This window comes from Oncorhynchus nerka, linkage group LG3 (assembly GCF_034236695.1).
Source record: "Oncorhynchus nerka isolate Pitt River linkage group LG3, Oner_Uvic_2.0, whole genome shotgun sequence".
Classification (NCBI taxonomy): Eukaryota; Metazoa; Chordata; class Actinopteri; order Salmoniformes; family Salmonidae; genus Oncorhynchus; species Oncorhynchus nerka.
Window position 1 is genome coordinate 10,802,222 of NC_088398.1, and position 20,937 is coordinate 10,823,158.

Below are 20,937 nucleotides of genomic sequence, written 5' to 3' on the forward strand. Positions count from 1 at the left end.
AACATAAAACATCTATTTCGCTGAAATTTCTGTCAAACTTCTGCTTTTTGGAGAGAAAAAAATTCCAGCGGCCACAACAATATAATAGCTTAACCATCAAACTGATTTCTGTTATTTTGCAATATGACCCACTGGCAAAAACCTGTTGAATCAATGTTGTTTCCATGTCATTTCCACCCCCCAAAATCAATACTATGATATTGAATCAACGTGAAGAACGGATTGGATTTGCCTAAAGGCATCAATGTAAGGGGATTGTCTTTTTTCACCAAACTTTTAACCTAAATCCAACGACATGGTGACGTGTTGTTGATTTCACGTTGAATTCACATCAGTTGACAACTCAATACCTCGCAAGTAATAATTCAAAACTAGATTTTGAACTGACATCTGTGCCCAGTGGGCAGAGGCAGTATATAATATGGCATGGCATATACAAGATTAATATACTCAACCGTTTTGTTTGAATTAATTACTTGAGAGTTTTTGAGTCATCTGACTAAATCAAAACTGTTGTATTTCCAACTAAATGATTGATAAACAGATGACAAGGACTCATTTTGCTGCAATATGTTTATTATTAGGCTTTTGAAAGTTGTAAAGGATAGAAACAGATACACGCGTACAGAGATAATCTCTGTTTTAGTAATACACAACTCTGGGATTATATTTGAATTTTAATGAAAATAGAGTTCAATAACAATTCCATGCATGAATACTCATAATCCCTCACAACATTATATAGTTTGGAATATGTTATCAAATACAGAAGGTCATTTTAAGGTAATTTTACGATTTTATGTCGAAATGCTCTAGCCTACAACCAGGACATTTTAATTTTTAAGGGATATTTTGGAGCCATGAGAGTTTAGTTGAAAATTAAGCATCCAAACTTGATATGTACAGGTTTTACGTATTTGTTCAGGAGTTTTTTCATTCAGCCACACCCTGACACCTTGATGACACATTGTTCACCGCTGAGCATGTAACCCTTGTTGCACAGGCAGCCCTCCACACAGACTTTGGAACAGATCTCTGGGACATTGGGATCGGCACAGGTAGCAGGGCAGGCTGTGCCACATAGCTCATAGTGGCTGTGGTATGGGCAGTCCAGGGCTGTTCGAGTTAAGAATAAACAAACATCACAAATGTAGTCCTAATACATGCTGCAAATGCACAAGTGGTTCTATCGTGTCATTATACACATTTAAGAATGTTTGTGTTCCTAAATGTGATGTTTTGTTATAGCTGAGTACTAACGGCAGTTGGAGGCCTTTCTCCACAGTGGTGAGACAACAGCCCCAGCCTGCTGACATTCGGCCACGTAGTTAGCCAAGGCCTCACACAACACCTCCTGTCGACCCTCATTCAGACACACATCATAGAGGCATTTTGAGGCAAACTCCTTCACCGGCACTTTCTTATGACACTGTTCAAATGGGCCCCCTCTGTCTGTCATCAAACCACAGTACTGTGGTCCAGTGTAAAGTGCCCGGTCTGCATCTGAGCACGTGGGGCAGTTGCTGTTACAGACGTGCCAGCAGAATGGGTCACCGTCGGCAACACTCCAGGATGCCACCCACGCCGTGGTATTTGATGAAAGCACACCTGTGGGAGTGGTGAAGTCATCTGCTTTGTTACCATTGTAGTTGCCACAGATACCACCGAGGTTGTCGTAGTAACTGCTGCTGATGGTCACCATGAAGAAGGCTGTCCAGTCAAAAGTGATCTTCAGGCCGACATCTGTCTGGATGGTCCCTTGGATACCAGACTCTGTGATTCTGATGCTGTCAGACTCCAAACTCAAAGGGAGGGCAGACCTAATGCCATCAATCTGAGAAGATAGAGAGATGAGGATTTAAAGAGGACTTAAAGCGAATGGAGAGCATAAAGGATTCTTACATTCAACTTCAACATGGAAAAACTGTATCACGTATAACTGGAAGCCACCCACCTCCACTGTCCCTCTTTGGCCACTGAGAATGGTGATCCTGTGACCACTCAGGTCTATGTTGGCTGACTTGAGGAAGGAGCCTTTGGAGTTGACGCGCAGCTCGTTCTTGGTCAGGATGCTGAACTGAGGCAGGGATTGATCTTTGCCGGTCGTATTCACCAGAATGTAGGAGCAGGTGCCCATGAAGGAGAAGGGCTGGCCGTCGAATGTGCTGTAATGAGGGTCACCGAACAACCAGCAGGTGGCCTTGGACTGGGCCACACATACCGCCTTATTGTTCATCACAACACAGTTTTCCTTCTCACGGCACTCAGTATCCTCACAGGGGTCTGACAAAATGTGCATTAGAGACATTAGCAAATCCTGATCATAGTAATATGAAAATAAGAACATTGACAAAGTTCATAATTTCACATCCAAATGTACTAACACAAAGCCATATCTGTTTGGTTGCATTATTATTCATGTTTTTTTTTACCTGTGCTGTAGCAGTCCATGACTCCATTCTTCAACCCACATTGCTGACCCTCTTTGCACTGTGAGTTCTTGCAGGTGAATACTCCTGCTGCACAGCTGCAGGTCTCAGAACAGTTGCCCAGCATCACAGACTGGCCAGACTGAAAACCAGCAAGACATGTAAATGATATCATTGAGTTTACACTATGGTGGAAACCATAGGACGACTGTAAACAATAAATATTTACCAAGGATAGTGACTGATTATATTATTTGCACTTTATATTTGCATATAGCATAGAACAGATGCATGTCTTTAATTGTAATAATCACTTTAGGATACCATTAAATTTTTGAGATATGAAAAAACAATTTACTTGTCAATACACAATAAATCAGTATTCACCTTGTAATAGTGTCCATCAACCACACAGCCACAGTTCTCCAGTAGGACACACTTGCCACCATCAAACACAAAGCCGTCATCACACTGGCAGCCCTCCTGGCATAGTGGGCATTTGGGAGACTCACTCAGAGAGTCACAGGTGGAAGAACAGGTGTCGGCACACAACTCATAGTGACTGTTAGCTGGACACGTCAGAGCTGGAGGACAGATGGAAATGGGAGGAGATGCATGTTATCAAAAAACTTAAATCAGCTTCAGCTTCAATTGTTTTTCAGCAGAGCATTAAGTCAGAGAAATATTACACAATAAGATAAGCCAGGTTAAGGTAAATCAACTTTCAATATCAAAATTTACTCACGGCAAAACTGGTCAGATCTCCAGCTGCTGACAAGGCCACCGGATGCTTGACAGAAAGTCACATACGTCTGTAAGTGGCGGCACAGGGCATCCCCACCCTCACCCTCCTTCGTGCACTCCTCAAAGTGCTCTTGTGGTGGCACAACAGCATGGCATTGGGCAAATGGACCCTTGGGTGGCATTATGATGCTACAAGCCGGCGGGGGTCCACTGGTGGGAGGACACTTCAAGCCACCGTCACATCCTGTCTGACATTTGACCCCTTCCTGAACGACTAACCACCCCGCTGCAAACTTCTCCACAGACGGCTCCTGCAGCCCACTGGGCAGCAGGAAGTCATCCTCCTTCTTGTCATTATAGTTGCCACAGAGACCACCGGTAACACCTTTGTAAGTGGATGGAAGCTGTATGATGGCGCCAGCAACGGTGTCGTAGGTGACCATCAAGCCAAAGTCTGTTACCACGATGATGTTAATGCCGTTCTGGTAGGCCCTGACCTTTCCATCTCCGAGTGACAGCGGGAGATTTGTTGCAACATCATCCACCTGTGAAAGGAGGAAAGATTGAAAACATCCGTTTTTCTAATCAAGTGTTGCTTTTTAATACTGAAATGAGTAGATCAAGACAGAAAACTACCGTTATTTCCCATATAACTCTGGGAGACATAGATATCTTGTATTTGTAGGCCTGTATTTCAACCCTCCTGGTGACCATTGCATCATCAATTTTGGTCAACTGCTGCACTGATACAACAAACGGAGCCATCGATCCGTCTTTCTCCACAACCTCCAACATTTTGTACACACAGTCCCCGTGTAAGCTGAAGCAGCTGCCATCGAACGAGTGGAATCTCCTGGCCCCGCTCACATGGCAGGTGCCCGTGCTCATGGGTATACAAGCCTGCACCCCGTCTTGGACCTGGCACTTCTCATTGGGACCGCAGGCAAACTTCACATTACACTCCATGTGTCCATCCTTTTTACACACACAGCGCTCTTTGCACTGGCCACTGGGGAAGAACACCTGGCCCATCTGGTAGTATTGGCCTTGGTGAATGCAGCCACATTCAGCCAGCGGCACACACTCGCTGTCGCTCTGTATGAAGCCGTCGTCACAGACACAGCCCTCGGTGCACAGGGAGTTCCAACAGCTCTCAGGCTCATTGAGGCCGCTGCAGGTCTGGGGGCAGCCGGAAGCACACACCTCATAGTGGCTGTTGGCCTTGCAGGAAGATGCTACAATACATTAGGTCAAATTTAGAATTACATTTTGGTACCAGGAGCTGCTAGCTAGACAAACCACTTCTGACTTATTGTAATGATCATAATTGTTAGTCATTGTTTTGAAACACACATCTGATAAGGTGTGTCTGTGCACTACTTACGACAGAAGCTGTCCGACCTCCACTGTTCCACCTTGGCAGGGGCATCCTGGCAGGCAGTGGTGTAGGTGCTGAGGGCGTTACAGAGGGCAGAGGCATGGCCACGGTACAGACACATATCAAACACACAGTCCTCATAGTACTCTGTGGGGTCCACCTTGGCGTGGCAGTACTTGAACGGACCATTTCTGTCTGTGATCCTGCCGCAATATTTCCCTGTTTGGTAATCAAGCATCAGGCTGTGGTCACAGGTGGGGCACTTCTTGCCGTCGCAGTCGCTGGAGCAGCCAGGGTCGTTCCCCACTTTCCAGCTATCCCCAAATACTGTTGGGGTGTTGGCAGGGCTCTTGTCTGGTTTGAGGAGGTCGTCGTTCCGTTGGCCGTTCCAGTTTCCGCAGAGCCCTCCGATGAGGTTTGAGTAGGTGCTGGGGAGGGTTAGGGAGACGTGGCTGTTCCAGTTGAACTTCAGTGTCAGGCCAAATTTGGTCTTCACCACCCCGAAATACCCACTGCGGAAGATGGACAGTTGGCCATCTTCTACATCAAATGGCAAGTTCACATACTGGTTGTTGACCTGAGAAGATAGAAAGAAATGTTGATGAAACACGAAGGATGATACTGTCCTGATATTTCCTCTTACATTAAGTAGTATAATCATAAAAGCTCATTGACCAAGTAAACCCAGAGTGCAATTATGTCATTCATTTGGAATGGATAACATTTTAAGGTAGCTTACCAATACTTTGCCAGGGTTGTCCCTACTCATGGTGATGATGTTTTTGAAGACAATGACGGTGACTGTCTTTGTGTAAGACACTGCGGTGTTCCTCCCCCTATTCTGATTCTTTACAAGCACCTCAAAAGGCGCCAGAGACTTGTCATCTTTGCTGACCAATTTGGAGAGAACGTAAGTACACGTTCCCTGGAAGTCGAACCTCTTGCCATCAAACGTGCGGTAGTGGGGGTCGCCTGAACCTTGGCAAGTGGCATAAGATGTTGGGTAGCAATCTCTCTTACCACTCTGCAGGCCACACATCTCTGACTTCTTGCATGCTGTTGCTTTGCATTCAACCTTGGCTGTTCCTGGATTGCATTCACACTGCTTTGTGCATTTGTCATCTTCCCAGAACTTCATTCCAGACGGGTAGTATCGTCCTTCATAAGAGCAGCCACAGCTCTCCTTGGAGACGCATTTGTCTCCACTGAGGACAAAGCCCTTGTTGCATTGACAAGTCTCTACACAGGGTTCCTTGCACTTTGCTTCGGCATCTAGATCTGAACAAGAGGCAGGGCAAGCTGTGCCACACGCCTCGTAGTAGCTGTTTGACGGACATTCCAGTGCTGCAAATGTGAAATGAGAAAATATATTTAAATAATTGTGAAATGTACAATCTAAAAATCTTTATGAAATGTCTGGAAAGAAGGAAACTCACAGCATCCAGTGATTGTCCTCCACTCAGGGCTAATTTTGACCCCCTCGGCCAAACAGGCATCATTGTAGCTTTTCATGTTCTCACAGAGGAACTGATAGATGCCTTTATTGATGCAGACGTCATAGACACAGTTGTCCATGAACATGCCTGGGTCCAGGACCTTGTGGCAGCTGGCGAATGGGCCGTCTTTTTTGGCCAGGAGACCACATGACTTCTCTCCCTTGTATTTCTGTTGGAGAGCCGGAGTGCAGCTAGGACATTCCCCTTGGCAGTCATCATGACAGAACAAGTCGCCGTCTTCAGTTCTCCAGCTCTGGGCAAACTTCACCACTGTAGGTTCCTTGTTACCTTTGGGGTTAGTGAACTCGTCATTGCGATCCCCGTTGTAGTTCCCACAGAGCCCACCCAGGGTGCGGAAGTAGCTGCTGGGGACAGTGATGTAGAACTTCATGTTCCAGTCGTACATAACCTTCAGGCCAAAATTTGTCTTCAGAACAGCATAGCTGCCACTATACACCACCGTTAGGTTTCCTCCGGCCAGGGTCACAGGCAGGTAGACATTCTCACCATTCACCTAAGAAAAGACCAATAAGCATATGGAAAAACCATTCAGTTCACCTCCTGGGTTGACCAAATTTACCATGGAACCGACCCCAGTCCTGATAATTTCTCTCTGGTCTCTTGTTACTTACCTCAACCTTCCCTTTATGCGTGCTCATCACCACAGTCAGCCCATAGACTGTGACTGAGACTTTCCTTACGAAAGACACCCTCTTGTTCCCTCTGTGGTTGTTCTTGGTCAGGACAGCGAACGGGATGAGGCCAGGTTCAGATTTAACAACCGTGGCCATGATGTAAGAGCAGGTCCCCTGGAAGTCAAATCGCTCCCATCAAAGGTGAGGTAGTGGGGTCTCATTTGCAGTTTCCCAGGATCACAGACTGGCCAGACTGAAAACCAGCAAACATGTCAATGATATCATTGAGTGTTTATACTATGGTGGTAACCATAGGATGATTGTAAACAATACATATATTTACCAAGGATAGTGATTGATTATATTATTTTCCACTTTTATATTTGCATTTAGCGAGAAACAGATATAGGCATATATTTGTGTAATCACTTTAGGATAACATAGATTTGTTAATATATGATATGGCAGTTTATTTGTCGATACACAATAAACCAGTGATCACCTTGTAATAGTGTCCATCAACCACACAGCCACAGTTCTCCAGTAGGACACACTTGCCACCATCAAAACAAAGCTTAGAAGTCACACTGGCAGCCCTCCTGGCATAGTGGGCATTTTGGAGACTAAGCTGAGAGAGTAACAGAAGAATAGGTGTCGGCACACAACTCATAGTGACTGTTAGCTGACACGTCAGAGCTGGAGGACAGATGGAAATGGGAGGAGATGCATGTTATCAAAAACTTAAAATCAGCTTCAGTTTCAATTGTTTTTCAGCAGAGCATTAGGTCAGAGAAATATTACACACTAAGATAAACCAGGATAAAGGTAAATTAACTTCAAATATCAAAATTCACTCACGACAAAACTGGTCAGATCTCAGCTGCTGGCAAGGCCACCGGATACCTGGGACAGAAGTCACATATGTCTGTAAGTGGCGGCACAGGCATCCCCACCCTCTCCCTCCTTCATGCACTCCTCAAAGTACTCTTGTGGTAGCACAACAGCATGGCATTGGGCAAATGGACCCTTAAGTTGACTTCATATGACGCTACAAGCCGGTGGGGGTCCACTGGTGGGAGGACACTTCAAACCACCTGTCACATCCTGTCTGACATTTGACCCCTTCCTGAACCACCAACCACCCCGCTGCAAACTTCTCCACAGACGGCTCCTGCAGCCCACTGGCAGCAGGAAGTCATCCTCCTTCTTGCCATTATAGTTGCCACAGAGACCACCGGTAACACCCTTTGTAAGTGGATGGAAGCTGTATGATGGCGCCAGCAACGGTGTCGTAGGGTCACCATCAAGCCAAAGTCCATTACCACACGGCGATGTTAATGCCGTTCTGGTAGGCCCTGACCTTTCCATCTCCGCAGTGACAGTGGGAGATTTGCTGCAACTTCATCCACCTGTGAAAGGAGAAAGATTGAAAACATCCGTTTTTCTAACGGGTATTCTTTAATACTGAAATGAGTAGATCAAGACAGAAAACTACCATTATTTCCCATATAACTCTGGGAGACATAGATATCTTGTATTTGTAGGCCTGTATGTCAACCCTCCTGGTGACCATTGCATCATCCATCTTGGTCAACTGCTGCACTGATACAACAAATGGAGCCATCGATCCGTCTTTCTCCACAACCTCTGACATTTTTACACACAGTCCCGTGCAGGCCGAAGCAGCTGCCATCGAACGAGTGGAATCTCCTGGCCCCGCTCACATGGCAGGTGCCCCTGCGCTCATGGGAACACAGGCCTGCACCCGTCTTGGACCTGGCACTTCTCACTGGGACCGCAGGCAAACACATTACACTCCACGTCTCCATCCTTGTTACACACACAGCGCTCTTTGCACTGGCCGTTGGGGAAGAACACCTGGCCCATCTGGTAGTACTGGCCAGTGAAAGCGCGGCCACATTCAGCCAGTAGCACACTCGCTGTCGCTCAGTATGAACCTTTCACAGACACATCCCTCAGTGCAGGGAGTTCCCAGCTCTCAGGCTCATCGAGGCTGCTGCAGGTCTGGGGGCAGCCCTGAGGCACACACTCAGTGGCTGTTGGTCTTACAGGAAGACGCTACAACACATTAGGGTCAAACATGATAGAATTTAATGTTGGAACCAGAAGCTGTTAGCTAGACAAATCACTTCTGACTTATAGTAATGATCAAAATTGTTACAGTAGTTGTTTTGAAATATACATCTGATGTGTCTGTGCACTACTTACGACAGAAGCCAAGTCCGGGCCTCCACTGTTCCACCCAGCAGTGGCATCCTGCAGGCGGTGGTGGCAGGGCTGCTGAGGACGTACAGAGGGCAGAGGCATGGCCACGGTACATACATTAAATCAAACACACAGTCCTCCATAGTACTCTCTGGGGTCCACCTTGGCGTGGCAGTACTTGAACGGACCGTTTTTGTCTGTGATCCCTGCCACAATATTTCCCTGTTTGGTAATCAAGCATCAGGCTGTGGTCACAGGTGGGGCACTTCTTGCCGTCTGATCGCTGAGCAGCCAGGGTCGTTCCCCACTTTCCAGCTGTACGAATACTGTTGGGGTGTGCTTGGGGCTCTGTCTGGTTTGAGGAGATTGTCGTTCCGTTGGCCATTCCAGTTTCCGCACAGCCCTCCGATGAGGTCTGGTAGGAGCTGGGGAGGGTTAGGGAGACGTGGCTGTTCAGTTGAACTTCAGTGTCAGGCCAAATTTGGTCTTCACCACCCCGAAATACCCACTGCGGAGAAGATGGACAGTTGGCCGTCTTCATCAAATGGCAAAGTTCACATACTGATTTATTTGACCTGGAAGAGAGAACGAAACTTGAATGGAACATGAAGGATGATAATGTCCTGATATTTCTTCTTACATTAAGTAGTACATAATCATAAAGCTCATTGACAAAATAGACCCAGAAGGCAATTATGTCATTCATTAGGAATGGATAACATTTAAGGTAGCTACCAATACTTTGCCAGTTGTCCCTACTCATGATGATGACGTTTCTGGAAGACAGTGATGGTGACTGTCTTTGTGTAAGATAACTTTCGTGTTCCTCCCTATTCTGATTCTTTACAAGCACTCAAAGGCGCTGTAGAGACTTGTCGTCTTTGCTGACCAATTTGGAGAAACGTAAAGCACACGCTCCTGGAAGTTGAGACTCTTGCCATCACGTCAGTAGTGGGGGGTCGCCTGAACCTTGGCAGGTGGCATAAAGATGTTGGGTACAGTAATCTCTCTTACCACTCTGCAGGTCACACACCTCTGATTTCTTGCATGCTGTTGCTTTTGCATTCAACCTTGGCTGTTGCTGGATTGCATTCACACTGCTTTGTGCATTTGTCATCTTCCCAGAACTTCATTCCAGACGGGTAGTATCGTCCTTCATAAGAGCAGCCACAGCTCTCCTTGGAGATGCATTTGTCTCCACTGAGGACAAAGCCCTTGTTGCATTGACAGGTCTCCACACAGGGTTCCTTGCACTTTGCTTCGGCATCTAGATCTGAACAGATGCAGGGCAAGCTGTGCCACACGCCTCGTAGTAGCTGTTTGATGGACATTCCAGTGCTACAAATGTGAAATTAGAAAATATATGTAAATAATAGTGAAAAGTGCAATCTAAAAATCTTTATGAAATGTCTGGAAAGAAAGAAACTCACGGCATGCAGTGATTGTCCTCCCACTCAGGGCTAATTTTGACTCCCCCTCAGCCAAGCAGGCATCATTGTAGCTTTTCATGTTCTCACAGAGGAACTGATAGATGCCTTTATTGATGCAGACGTCATAGACACAGTTGTCCATGAACACGCCTGGGTCCAGGACCTTGTGGCAGCTTGCGAATGGGCCATCTTTTTGGCCAAGAGACCACATAACTTCTCTCCCTTGTATTTCTGTTGGAGAGCCGGAGTGCAGATAGGACATTCCCCTTGGCAGTCATCATGACAGAACAAGTCGCCATCTTCAGTTCTCCAGCTCTGGGCAAATTTCACCACTGTGGGTTCCTTGTTACCTTTGGGGTTAGTGAACTCGCCGTTGTTATCCCGTTGTAGTTCCCACAGAGCCCACCCAGGGTGCGGAAGTAGCTGCTGGGGACAGTGATGTAGAACTTCATGTTCCAGTCGTACATAACCTTCAGGCCAAAGTTTGTCTTCAGAACAGCATAGCTGCACTATACACCACCGTTAGGTTTCCTCCGACCAGGGTCACAGGCAGGTAGACATTCTCACCATTCACCTAAGAAAAGATCAATAAGCATATGGAAAAACCACTCAGTTCACCTCCTGGGTTGACCAAATTTACCATGGAACCGAGCCCAACTCTGATCATTTCCCTCTGGTCTCTTGTTTACTCACCTCAACCTTCCCTTTATGCGTGCTGATCACAACAGTCAGCCCATAGACCGTGACTGAGACTTTCCTCACGAAAGACACCCTCTTGTTCCCTCTGTGGTTGTTCTTGGTCAGGACAGTGAACGGATGAGACCAGGTTCAGATTTAACAACCGTGGCCATGACGTAAGAGCAGGTGCCCTGGAAGTCAAACCGCTCCCCATCAAAGGTGAGGTAGTGGGGTCCCCACAGCCCTGCAGGTGGCCTTGGACTGGGCCACACATATCGCCTATTGTTCATCACCACACAGTTTTTCTCTCTCACGGCACTCAGTGTCCTCACAGGGGTCTGACAAAATGTGCATTAGAGATGCTGACATATCTTGCTCATAGTAATATCAAAATAGAACATCAATAAAGTCCATAATTCTACATCCAAATGTACTAACACAAAGCCATATCTGTTTGGTTTTATTATTATTGATGTATTTTTTTTACCTATGCTGTAGCAGTCCATGACTCCATTCTTCATCCCACATTTCTGACCCTCTTTGCACTGGGAGTTCTTGCAGGTGAACACTCTGCGGCACAGCTGCAGGTCTCAGAACAGTTTCCCAGGATCACAGACTGGCCAGACTGAAAACCAGCAAAACATGTCAATGATATCATTGAGTGTTTATACTATGGTGGTAACCATAGGATGATTGTAAACAATACATATATTTACCAAGGATAGTGATTGATTATATTATTTCCACTTTATATTTGCATTTAGCGTAGAACAGATATAGGCATATATTTGTAATAATCACTTTAGGATAACATAGATTTGTTAATATATGATATGGCAGTTTATTTGTCGATACACACAAACCAGTGATCACCTTGTAATAGTGTCCATCAACCACACAGCCACAGTTCTCCAGTAGGACACACTTGCCACCATCAAACACAAAGCCGTCGTCACACTGGCAGCCCTCCTGGCATAGTGGGCATTTTGGAGACTCGCTGAGAGAGTAACAGGTAGAAGAACAGGTGTCGGCACACAACTCATAGTGACTGTTAGCTGGACACGTCAGAGCTGGAGGACAGATGGAAATGGGAGGAGATGCATGTTATCAAAAAACTTAAATCAGCTTCAGTTTCAATTGTTTTTCAGCAGAGCATTAGGTCAGAGAAATATTACACACTAAGATAAACCAGGATAAGGTAAATTAACTTCAAATATCAAAATTCACTCACGACAAAACTGGTCAGATCTCCAGCTGCTGACAAGGCCACCGGATACCTGACAGAAAGTCACATATGTCTGTAAGTGGCGGCACAGGGCATCCCCACCCTCTCCCTCCTTCATGCACTCCTCAAAGTGCTCTTGTGGTGGCACAACAGCATGGCATTGGGCAAATGGACCCTTGGTTGACTTCATGACGCTACAAGCCGGTGGGGGTCCACTGGTGGGAGGACACTTCAAGCCACCGTCACATCCTGTCTGACATTTGACCCCTTCCTGAACCACCAACCACCCTGCTGCAAACTTCTCCACAGACGGCTCCTGCAGCCCACTGGGCAGCAGGAAGTCATCCTCCTTCTTGCCATTATAGTTGCCACAGAGACCACCGGTAACACCTTTGTAAGTGGATGGAAGCTGTATGATGGCGCCAGCAACGGTGTCGTAGGTCACCATCAAGCCAAAGTCTGTTACCCACTGACGATGTTAATGCCGTTCTGGTAGGCCCTGACCTTTCCATCTCCGAGTGACAGTGGGAGATTTGCTGCAACTTCATCCACCTGTGAAAGGAGAAAAGATTGAAACATCCGTTTTTCTAACGAAGTGTTGCTTTTAATACTGAAATGAGTAGATCAAGACAGAAAACTACCATTATTTCCCATATAACTCTGGGAGACATAGATATCTTGTATTTGTAGGCCTGTATGTCAACCCTCCTGGTGACCATTGCATCATCCATCTTGGTCAACTGCTGCACTGATACAACAAATGGAGCCATCGATCCGTCTTTCTCCACAACCTCTGACATTTTGTACACACAGTCCCCGTGTAGGCCGAAGCAGCTGCCATCGAACGAGTGGAATCTCCTGGCCCCGCTCACATGGCAGGTGCCTGCGCTCATGGGAACACAGGCCTGCACCCCGTCTTGGACCTGGCACTTCTCACTGGGACCGCAGGCAAACTTTACATTACACTCCACGTCTCCATCCTTGTTACACACACAGCGCTCTTTGCACTGGCCGTTGGGGAAGAACACCTGGCCCATCTGGTAGTACTGGCCTTGGTGAACGCAGCCACATTCAGCCAGCAGCACACACTCGCTGTCGCTCAGTATGAACCCTTCGTCACAGACACATCCTCAGTGCACAGGGAGTTCCCACAGCTCTCAGGCTCATCGAGGCTGCTGCAGGTCTGGGGGCAGCCTGAGGCACACCTCATAGTGGCTGTTGGTCTTACAGGAAGACGCTACAACACATTAGGTCAAACATGATAGAATTTAATGTTGGAACCAGAAGCTGTTAGCTAGACAAATCACTTCTGACTTATAGTAATGATCAAAATTGTTACAGTAGTTGTTTTGAAATATACATCTGATGTGTGTCTGTGCACTACTTACGACAGAAGCTGTCCGACCTCCACTGTTCCACCTTGGCAGTGGCATCCTGGCAGGCGGTGGTGTAGGTGCTGAGGGCGTTACAGAGGGCAGAGGCATGGCCACGGTACATACACAAATCAAACACACAGTCCTCATAGTACTCTCTGGGGTCCACCTTGGCGTGGCAGTACTTGAACGGACCGTTTTTGTCTGTGATCCTGCCACAATATTTCCCTGTTTGGTAATCAAGCATCAGGCTGTGGTCACAGGTGGGGCACTTCTTGCCGTCACAGTCGCTGGAGCAGCCAGGGTCGTTCCCCACTTTCCAGCTGTCCCCGAATACTGTTGGGGTGTTAGCAGGGCTCCTGTCTGGTTTGAGGAGATTGTCGTTCCGTTGGCCATTCCAGTTTCCGCACAGCCCTCCGATGAGGTCTGAGTAGGAGCTGGGGAGGGTTAGGGAGACGTGGCTGTTCCAGTTGAACTTCAGTGTCAGGCCAAATTTGGTCTTCACCACCCCGAAATACCCACTGCGGAAGATGGACAGTTGGCCGTCTTCTACATCAAATGGCAAGTTCACATACTGGTTGTTGACCTGGGAAGAGAGAACGAAACTTGAATGGAACATGAAGGATGATAATGTCCTGATATTTCTTCTTACATTAAGTAGTATAATCATAAAAAGCTCATTGACAAAATAGACCCAGAAGGCAATTATGTCATTCATTAGGAATGGATAACATTTTAAGGTAGCTTACCAATACTTTGCCAGGGTTGTCCCTACTCATGATGATGACGTTTCTGAAGACAGTGATGGTGACTGTCTTTGTGTAAGACACTGCCGTGTTCCTCCCCTATTCTGATTCTTTACAAGCACCTCAAAAGGCGCCAGAGACTTGTCGTCTTTGCTGACCAATTTGGAGAGAACGTAAGTACACGTTCCCTGGAAGTTGAACCTCTTGCCATCAAACGTGCGGTAGTGGGGGTCGCCTGAACCTTGGCAGGTGGCATAAGATGTTGGGTAGCAATCTCTCTTACCACTCTGCAGGTCACACACCTCTGATTTCTTGCATGCTGTTGCTTTGCATTCAACCTTGGCTGTTGCTGGATTGCATTCACACTGCTTTGTGCATTTGTCATCTTCCCAGAACTTCATTCCAGACGGGTAGTATCGCCCTTCATAAGAGCAGCCACAGCTCTCCTTGGAGATGCATTTGTCTCCACTGAGGACAAAGCCCTTGTTGCATTGACAGGTCTCCACACAGGGTTCCTTGCACTTTGCTTCGGCATCTAGATCTGAACAAGATGCAGGGCAAGCTGTGCCACACGCCCGTAGTAGCTGTTTGATGGACATTCCAGTGCTGCAAATGTGAAATTAGAAAATATATGTAAATAATAGTGAAAAGTGCAATCTAAAAATCTTTATGAAATGTCTGGAATGAAAGAAACTCACGGCATGCAGTGATTGTCCTCCACTCAGGGCTAATTTTGACCCCCTCAGCCAAGCAGGCATCATTGTAGCTTTTCATGTTCTCACAGAGGAACTGATAGATGCCTTTATTGATGCAGACGTCATAGACACAGTTGTCCATGAACACGCCTGGGTCCAGGACCTTGTGGCAGCTTGCGAATGGGCCATCTTTTGGCCAAGAGACCACATAACTTCTCTCCCTTGTATTTCTGTTGGAGAGCCGGAGTGCAGATAGGACATTCCCTTGGCAGTCATCATGACAGAACAAGTCGCCATCTTCAGTTCTCCAGCTCTGGGCAAATTTCACCACTGTGGGTTCCTTGTTACCTTTGGGGTTAGTGAACTGCGTCGTTGTTATCCCGTTGTAGTTCCCACAGAGCCCACCCAGGGTGCGGAAGTAGCTGCTGGGGACAGTGATGTAGAACTTCATGTTCCAGTCGTACATAACCTTCAGGCCAAGTTTGTCTTCAGAACAGCATAGCTGCCACTATACACCACCGTTAGGTTTCCTCCGGCCAGGGTCACAGGCAGGTAGACATTCTCACCATTCACCCAAGAAAAGATCAATAAGCATATGGAAAACCACTCAGTTCACCTCCTGGGTTGACCAAATTTACCATGGAACCGAGCCCAACTCTGATCATTTCCCTCTGGTCTCTTGTTTACTCACCTCAACCTTCCCTTTATGCGTGCTGATCACAACAGTCAGCCCATAGACCGTGACTGAGACTTTCCTCACGAAAGACACCCTCTTGTTCCCTCTGTGGTTGTTCTTGGTCAGGACAGTGAACGGGATGAGACCAGGTTCAGATTTAACAACCGTGGCCATGACGTAAGAGCAGGTGCCCTGGAAGTCAAACCGCTCCCCATCAAAGGTGAGGTAGTGGGGTCCCCACAGCCCTGCAGGTGGCCTTGGACTGGGCCACACATATCGCCTTATTGTTCATCACAACACAGTTTTCTCTCTCACGGCACTCAGTATCCTCACAGGGGTCTGACAAAATGTGCATTAGAGACATTAGCAAATCTTGCTCATAGTAATATCAAAATAAGAACATTGACAAAGTTCATAATTTCACATCCAAATGTACTAACACAAAGCCATATCTGTTTGGTTGCATTATTATTCATGTTTTTTTTTACCTGTGCTGTAGCAGTCCATGACTCCATTCTTCATCCCACATTTCTGACCCTCTTTGCACTGGGAGTTCTTGCAGGTGAATACTCCTGCTGCACAGCTGCAGGTCTCAGAACAGTTTGCCCAGCATCACAGACTGGCCAGACTGAAAACCAGCAAGACATGTAAATGATATCATTGAGTTTATACTATGGTGGAAACCATAGGATGATTGTAAACAATAATATATTTACCAAGGATAGTGATTGATTATATTATTTGCACTTTATATTTGCATATAGCATAGAACAGATGCATGTCTTTAATTGTAATAATCACTTTAGGATACCATTAAATTTTGAGATATAAAAAACAATTTACTTGTCAATACACAATAAATCAGTATTCACCTTGTAATAGTGTCCATCAACCACACAGCCACAGTTCTCCAGTAGGACACACTTGCCACCATCAAACACAAAGCCGTCATCACACTGGCAGCCCTCCTGGCATAGTGGGCATTTTGGAGACTCACTCAGAGAGTCACAGGTGGAAGAACAGGTGTCGGCACACAACTCATAGTGACTGTTAGCTGGACACGTCAGAGCTGGAGGACAGATGGAAATGGGAGGAGATGCATGTTATCAAAAACTTAAATCAGCTTCAGCTTCAATTGTTTTTCAGCAGAGCATTAGGTCAGAGAAATATTACACACTAAGATAAACCAGGTTAAGGTAAATCAACTTTCAATATCAAAATTTACTCACGACAAAACTGGTCAGATCTCCAGCTGCTGACAAGGCCACCGGATGCCTGACAGAAAGTCACATATGTCTGTAAGTGGCGGCACAGGGCATCCCCACCCTCTCCCTCCTTCATGCACTCCTCAAAGTGCTCTTGTGGTGGCACAACAGCATGGCATTGGGCAAATGGACCCTTGGGTGACTTTATGATGCTACAAGCCGGTGGGGGGTCCACTGGTGGGAGGACACTTCAAGCCACCGTCACATCCTGTCTGACATTTGACCCCTTCCTGAACCACCAACCACCCCGCTGCAAACTTCTCCACAGACGGCTCCTGCAGCCCACTGGGCAGCAGGAAGTCATCCTCCTTCTTGTCATTATAGTTGCCACAGAGACCACCGGTAACACCTTTGTAAGTGGATGGAAGCTGTATGATGGCGCCAGCAACGGTGTCGTAGGTCACCATCAAGCCAAAGTCTGTTACCACGATGATGTTAATGCCGTTCTGGTAGGCCCTGACCTTTCCATCTCCGAGTGACAGTGGGAGATTTGTTGCAACATCATCCACCTGTGAAAGGAGGAAGATTGAAAACATCCGTTTTTCTAATCAAGTGTTGCTTTTAATACTGAAATGAGTAGATCAAGACAGAAAACTACCGTTATTTCCCATATAACTCTGGGAGACATAGATATCTTGTATTTGTAGGCCTGTATTTCAACCCTCCTGGTGACCATTGCATCATCAATCTTGGTCAACTGCTGCACTGATACAACAAATGGAGCCATCGATCCGTCTTTCTCCACAACCTCCAACATTTTGTACACACAGTCCCCGTGTAAGCTGAAGCAGCTGCCATCGAACGAGTGGAATCTCCTGGCCCCGCTCACATGGCAGGTGCCCGTGCTCATGGGTATACAAGCCTGCACCCCGTCTTGGACCTGGCACTTCTCATTGGGACCGCAGGCAAACTTCACATTACACTCCATGTGTCCATCCTTTTTACACACACAGCGCTCTTTGCACTGGCCTGCTGGGGAAGAACACCTGGCCCATCTGGTAGTACTGGCCTTGGTGAATGCAGCCACATTCAGCCAGCGGCACACACTCGCTGTCGCTCTGTATGAACCCTTCGTCACAGACACAGCCCTCAGTGCACAGGGAGTTCCAACAGCTCTCAGGCTCATCGAGGCCACTGCAGGTCTGGGGGCAGCCTGAGGCACACACCTCATAGTGGCTGTTGGTCTTGCAGGAAGATGCTACAACACATTAGGTCAAACATGATAGAATTTAATGTTGGAACCAGGAGCTGTTAGCTAGACAAGCCACTTCTGACTTATTGTAATGATCATAATTGTTACAGTAGTTGTTTTGAAATATACATCTGATGTGTGTCTGTGCACTACTTACGACAGAAGCTGTCCGACCTCCACTGTTCCACCTTGGCAGTGGCATCCTGGCAGGCGGTGGTGTAGGTGCTGAGGGCGTTACAGAGGGCAGAGGCATGGCCACGGTACAGACACAAATCAAACACACAGTCCTCATAGTACTCTGTGGGGTCCACCTTGGCGTGGCAGTACTTGAACGGACCGTTTTTGTCTGTGATCCTGCCACAATATTTCCCTGTTTGGTAATCAAGCATCAGGCTGTGGTCACAGGTGGGGCACTTCTTGCCGTCGCAGTCGCTGGAGCAGCCAGGGTCGTTCCCCACTTTCCAGCTATCCCCAAATACTGTTGGGGTGTTAGCAGGGCTCTTGTCTGGTTTGAGGAGATTGTCGTTCCGTTGGCCATTCCAGTTTCCGCAGAGCCCTCCGATGAGGTTTGAGTAGGTGCTGGGGAGGGTTAGGGAGACGTGGCTGTTCCAGTTGAACTTCAGTGTCAGGCCAAATTTGGTCTTCACCACCCCGAAATACCCACTGCGGAAGATGGACAGTTGGCCATCTTCTACATCAAATGGCAAGTTCACATACTGGTTGTTGACCTGAGAAGATAGAAAGAAATGTTGATGAAACACGAAGGATGATACTGTCCTGATATTTCCTCTTACATTAAGTAGTATAATCATAAAAGCTCATTGACAAAATAGACCCAGAGGCAATTATGTCATTCATTTGGAATGGATAACATTTTAAGGTAGCTTACCAATACTTTGCCAGGGTTGTCCCTACTCATGGTGATGATGTTTTTGAAGACAATGATGGTGACTGTCTTTGTGTAAGACACTGCCGTGTTCCTCCCCTATTCTGATTCTTTACAAGCACCTCAAAAGGCGCCAGAGACTTGTCATCTTTGCTGACCAATTTGGAGAGAACGTAAGTACACGTTCCCTGGAAGTCGAACCTCTTGCCATCAAACGTGCGGTAGTGGGGGTCGCCTGAACCTTGGCAAGTGGCATAAGATGTTGGGTAGCAATCTCTCTTACCACTCTGCAGGCCACACATCTCTGACTTCTTGCATGCTGTTGCTTTGCATTCAACCTTGGCTGTTCCTGGATTGCATTCACACTGCTTTGTGCATTTGTCATCTTCCCAGAACTTCATTCCAGACGGGTAGTATCGTCCTTCATAAGAGCAGCCACAGCTCTCCTTGGAGACGCATTTGTCTCCACTGAGGACAAAGCCCTTGTTGCATTGACAAGTCTCTACACAGGGTTCCTTGCACTTTGCTTCGGCATCTAGATCTGAACAAGAGGCAGGGCAAGCTGTGCCACACGCCTCGTAGTAGCTGTTTGACGGACATTCCAGTGCTGCAAATGTGAAATGAGAAAATATATTTAAATAATTGTGAAATGTACAATCTAAAAATCTTTATGAAATGTCTGGAAAGAAGGAAACTCACAGCATCCAGTGATTGTCCTCCACTCAGGGCTAATTTTGACCCCCTCGGCCAAACAGGCATCATTATAGCTTTTCATGTTCTCACAGAGGAACTGATAGATGCCTTTATTGATGCAGACGTCATAGACACAGTTGTCCATGAACATGCCTGGGTCCAGGACCTTGTGGCAGCTGGCGAATGGGCCGTCTTTTTTGGCCAGGAGACCACATGACTTCTCTCCCTTGTATTTCTGTTGGAGAGCCGGAGTGCAGCTAGGACATTCCCCTTGGCAGTCATCATGACAGAACAAGTCGCCGTCTTCAGTTCTCCAGCTCTGGGCAAACTTCACCACTGTAGGTTCCTTGTTACCTTTGGGGTTAGTGAACTCGTCATTGCGATCCCCGTTGTAGTTCCCACAGAGCCCACCCAGGGTGCGGAAGTAGCTGCTGGGGACAGTGATGTAGAACTTCATGTTCCAGTCGTACATAACCTTCAGGCCAAAGTTTGTCTTCAGAACAGCATAGCTGCCACTATACACCACCGTTAGGTTTCCTCCGGCCAGGGTCACAGGCAGGTAGACATTCTCACCATTCACCTAAGAAAAGACCAATAAGCATATGGAAAAACCATTCAGTTCACCTCCTGGGTTGACCAAATTTACCATGGAACCGACCCCAGTCCTGATAATTTCTCTCTGGTCTCTTGTTACTTACCTCAACCTTCCCTTTATGCGTGCTCATCACCACAGTCAGCCCATAGACTGTGACTGAGACTTTCCTTACGAAAGACACCCTCTTGTTCCCTCTGTGGTTGTTCTTGGTCAGGACAGCGAACGGGATGAGGCCAGGTTCAGATTTAACAACCGTGGCCATGATGTAAGAGCAGGTCCCCTGGAAGTCAAATCGCTCCCCATCAAAGGTGAGGTAGTGGGGTCCCCACAGCCCTGCAGGTTGCTTTGGAGATGTGGGCACAAACCCCCTTTGTACATTCTTCCTTTTCTCTGCATTTGACTTTCTCACATGGGTCTGGTGATGGAGTGGGTGGTGCAGTGCCTGAGTGAGAACAGAAGCAACGTTCAAGACTAACTCTAGTTTTCATGCAGTGCATTTGTTGTGTTGTGTTGCGATATATTTTTTTGTGTTGCGTTGCATTGCGATGTGTTGCGTTGCATTGTATTGTTTAAGA

At 46.9% G+C, this 20,937-nt stretch overlaps 3 protein-coding genes and 2 pseudogenes across 3 annotated transcripts; all 5 read right to left on the minus strand.

Moving 5' to 3' along the window:
• Positions 1–664: 664 nt before the first annotated feature.
• LOC115102204 (IgGFc-binding protein-like) lies at positions 665–6,867 on the minus strand. Its single transcript, XM_065006596.1, has 11 exons — positions 6,680–6,867; positions 5,988–6,561; positions 5,291–5,895; positions 4,558–5,128; positions 3,885–4,408; positions 3,175–3,718; positions 2,817–3,013; positions 2,433–2,571; positions 1,955–2,283; positions 1,261–1,834; positions 665–1,116 (listed from the first exon to the last, which is right to left on the minus strand). Exons 1-11 carry the CDS (start codon positions 6,836–6,838, stop codon positions 938–940), a joined length of 4,395 nt encoding a protein of 1,464 aa, XP_064862668.1. The 5' UTR covers positions 6,839–6,867; the 3' UTR covers positions 665–937.
• Positions 6,868–10,828: 3,961 nt separating this feature from the next.
• Positions 10,829–12,689, minus strand: LOC135563623 (IgGFc-binding protein-like). Its single transcript, XM_065006604.1, has 5 exons — positions 12,248–12,689; positions 11,890–12,086; positions 11,552–11,641; positions 11,181–11,354; positions 10,829–10,912 (listed from the first exon to the last, which is right to left on the minus strand). Exons 1-5 carry the CDS (start codon positions 12,687–12,689, stop codon positions 10,829–10,831), a joined length of 987 nt encoding a protein of 328 aa, XP_064862676.1.
• Positions 12,690–12,703: 14 nt separating this feature from the next.
• Positions 12,704–13,364, minus strand: LOC135563624 (IgGFc-binding protein-like). The gene is made up of 2 exons (XM_065006605.1): positions 12,883–13,364; positions 12,704–12,793 (listed from the first exon to the last, which is right to left on the minus strand). Exons 1-2 carry the CDS (start codon positions 13,276–13,278, stop codon positions 12,704–12,706), a joined length of 486 nt encoding a protein of 161 aa, XP_064862677.1. The 5' UTR covers positions 13,279–13,364.
• Positions 13,365–13,404: 40 nt separating this feature from the next.
• On the minus strand, positions 13,405–16,260 carry LOC135563625 (IgGFc-binding protein-like; annotated as a pseudogene).
• Positions 16,261–17,937: 1,677 nt separating this feature from the next.
• On the minus strand, positions 17,938–20,677 carry LOC135563626 (IgGFc-binding protein-like; annotated as a pseudogene).
• Positions 20,678–20,937: the final 260 nt, after the last annotated feature.

Excerpts from the sequence above, each read along its gene's own strand:
- LOC115102204 (XM_065006596.1), bottom strand. The coding sequence starts at position 6,838 with ATGGCCACGGTTGTTAAATCTGAACCTGGCCTCATCCCGTTCGCTGTC. Across the intron at positions 4,409-4,557 it reads GAGGTCGGACAGCTTCTGTC|CATCTTCCTGCAAGGCCAAC; the intron begins GTAAGTAGTGCA and ends AATGTATTGTAG. Across the intron at positions 1,117-1,260 it reads GAGAAAGGCCTCCAACTGCC|CCCTGGACTGCCCATACCAC; the intron begins GTTAGTACTCAG and ends TAACTCGAACAG.
- LOC135563624 (XM_065006605.1), bottom strand. The coding sequence starts at position 13,278 with ATGGGCCAGGTGTTCTTCCCCAACGGCCAGTGCAAAGAGCGCTGTGTG. Across the intron at positions 12,794-12,882 it reads GAGTTATATGGGAAATAATG|GTGGATGAAGTTGCAGCAAA; the intron begins GTAGTTTTCTGT and ends CTCCTTTCACAG.
- LOC135563623 (XM_065006604.1), bottom strand. The coding sequence starts at position 12,689 with ATGGTGACCTACGACACCGTTGCTGGCGCCATCATACAGCTTCCATCC. Across the intron at positions 11,642-11,889 it reads TTGATGGACACTATTACAAG|TCTGGCCAGTCTGTGATCCT; the intron begins GTGATCACTGGT and ends GCTGGTTTTCAG. Across the intron at positions 11,355-11,551 it reads GAACTCCCAGTGCAAAGAGG|ACCCCTGTGAGGACACTGAG; the intron begins GTCAGAAATGTG and ends ACATTTTGTCAG.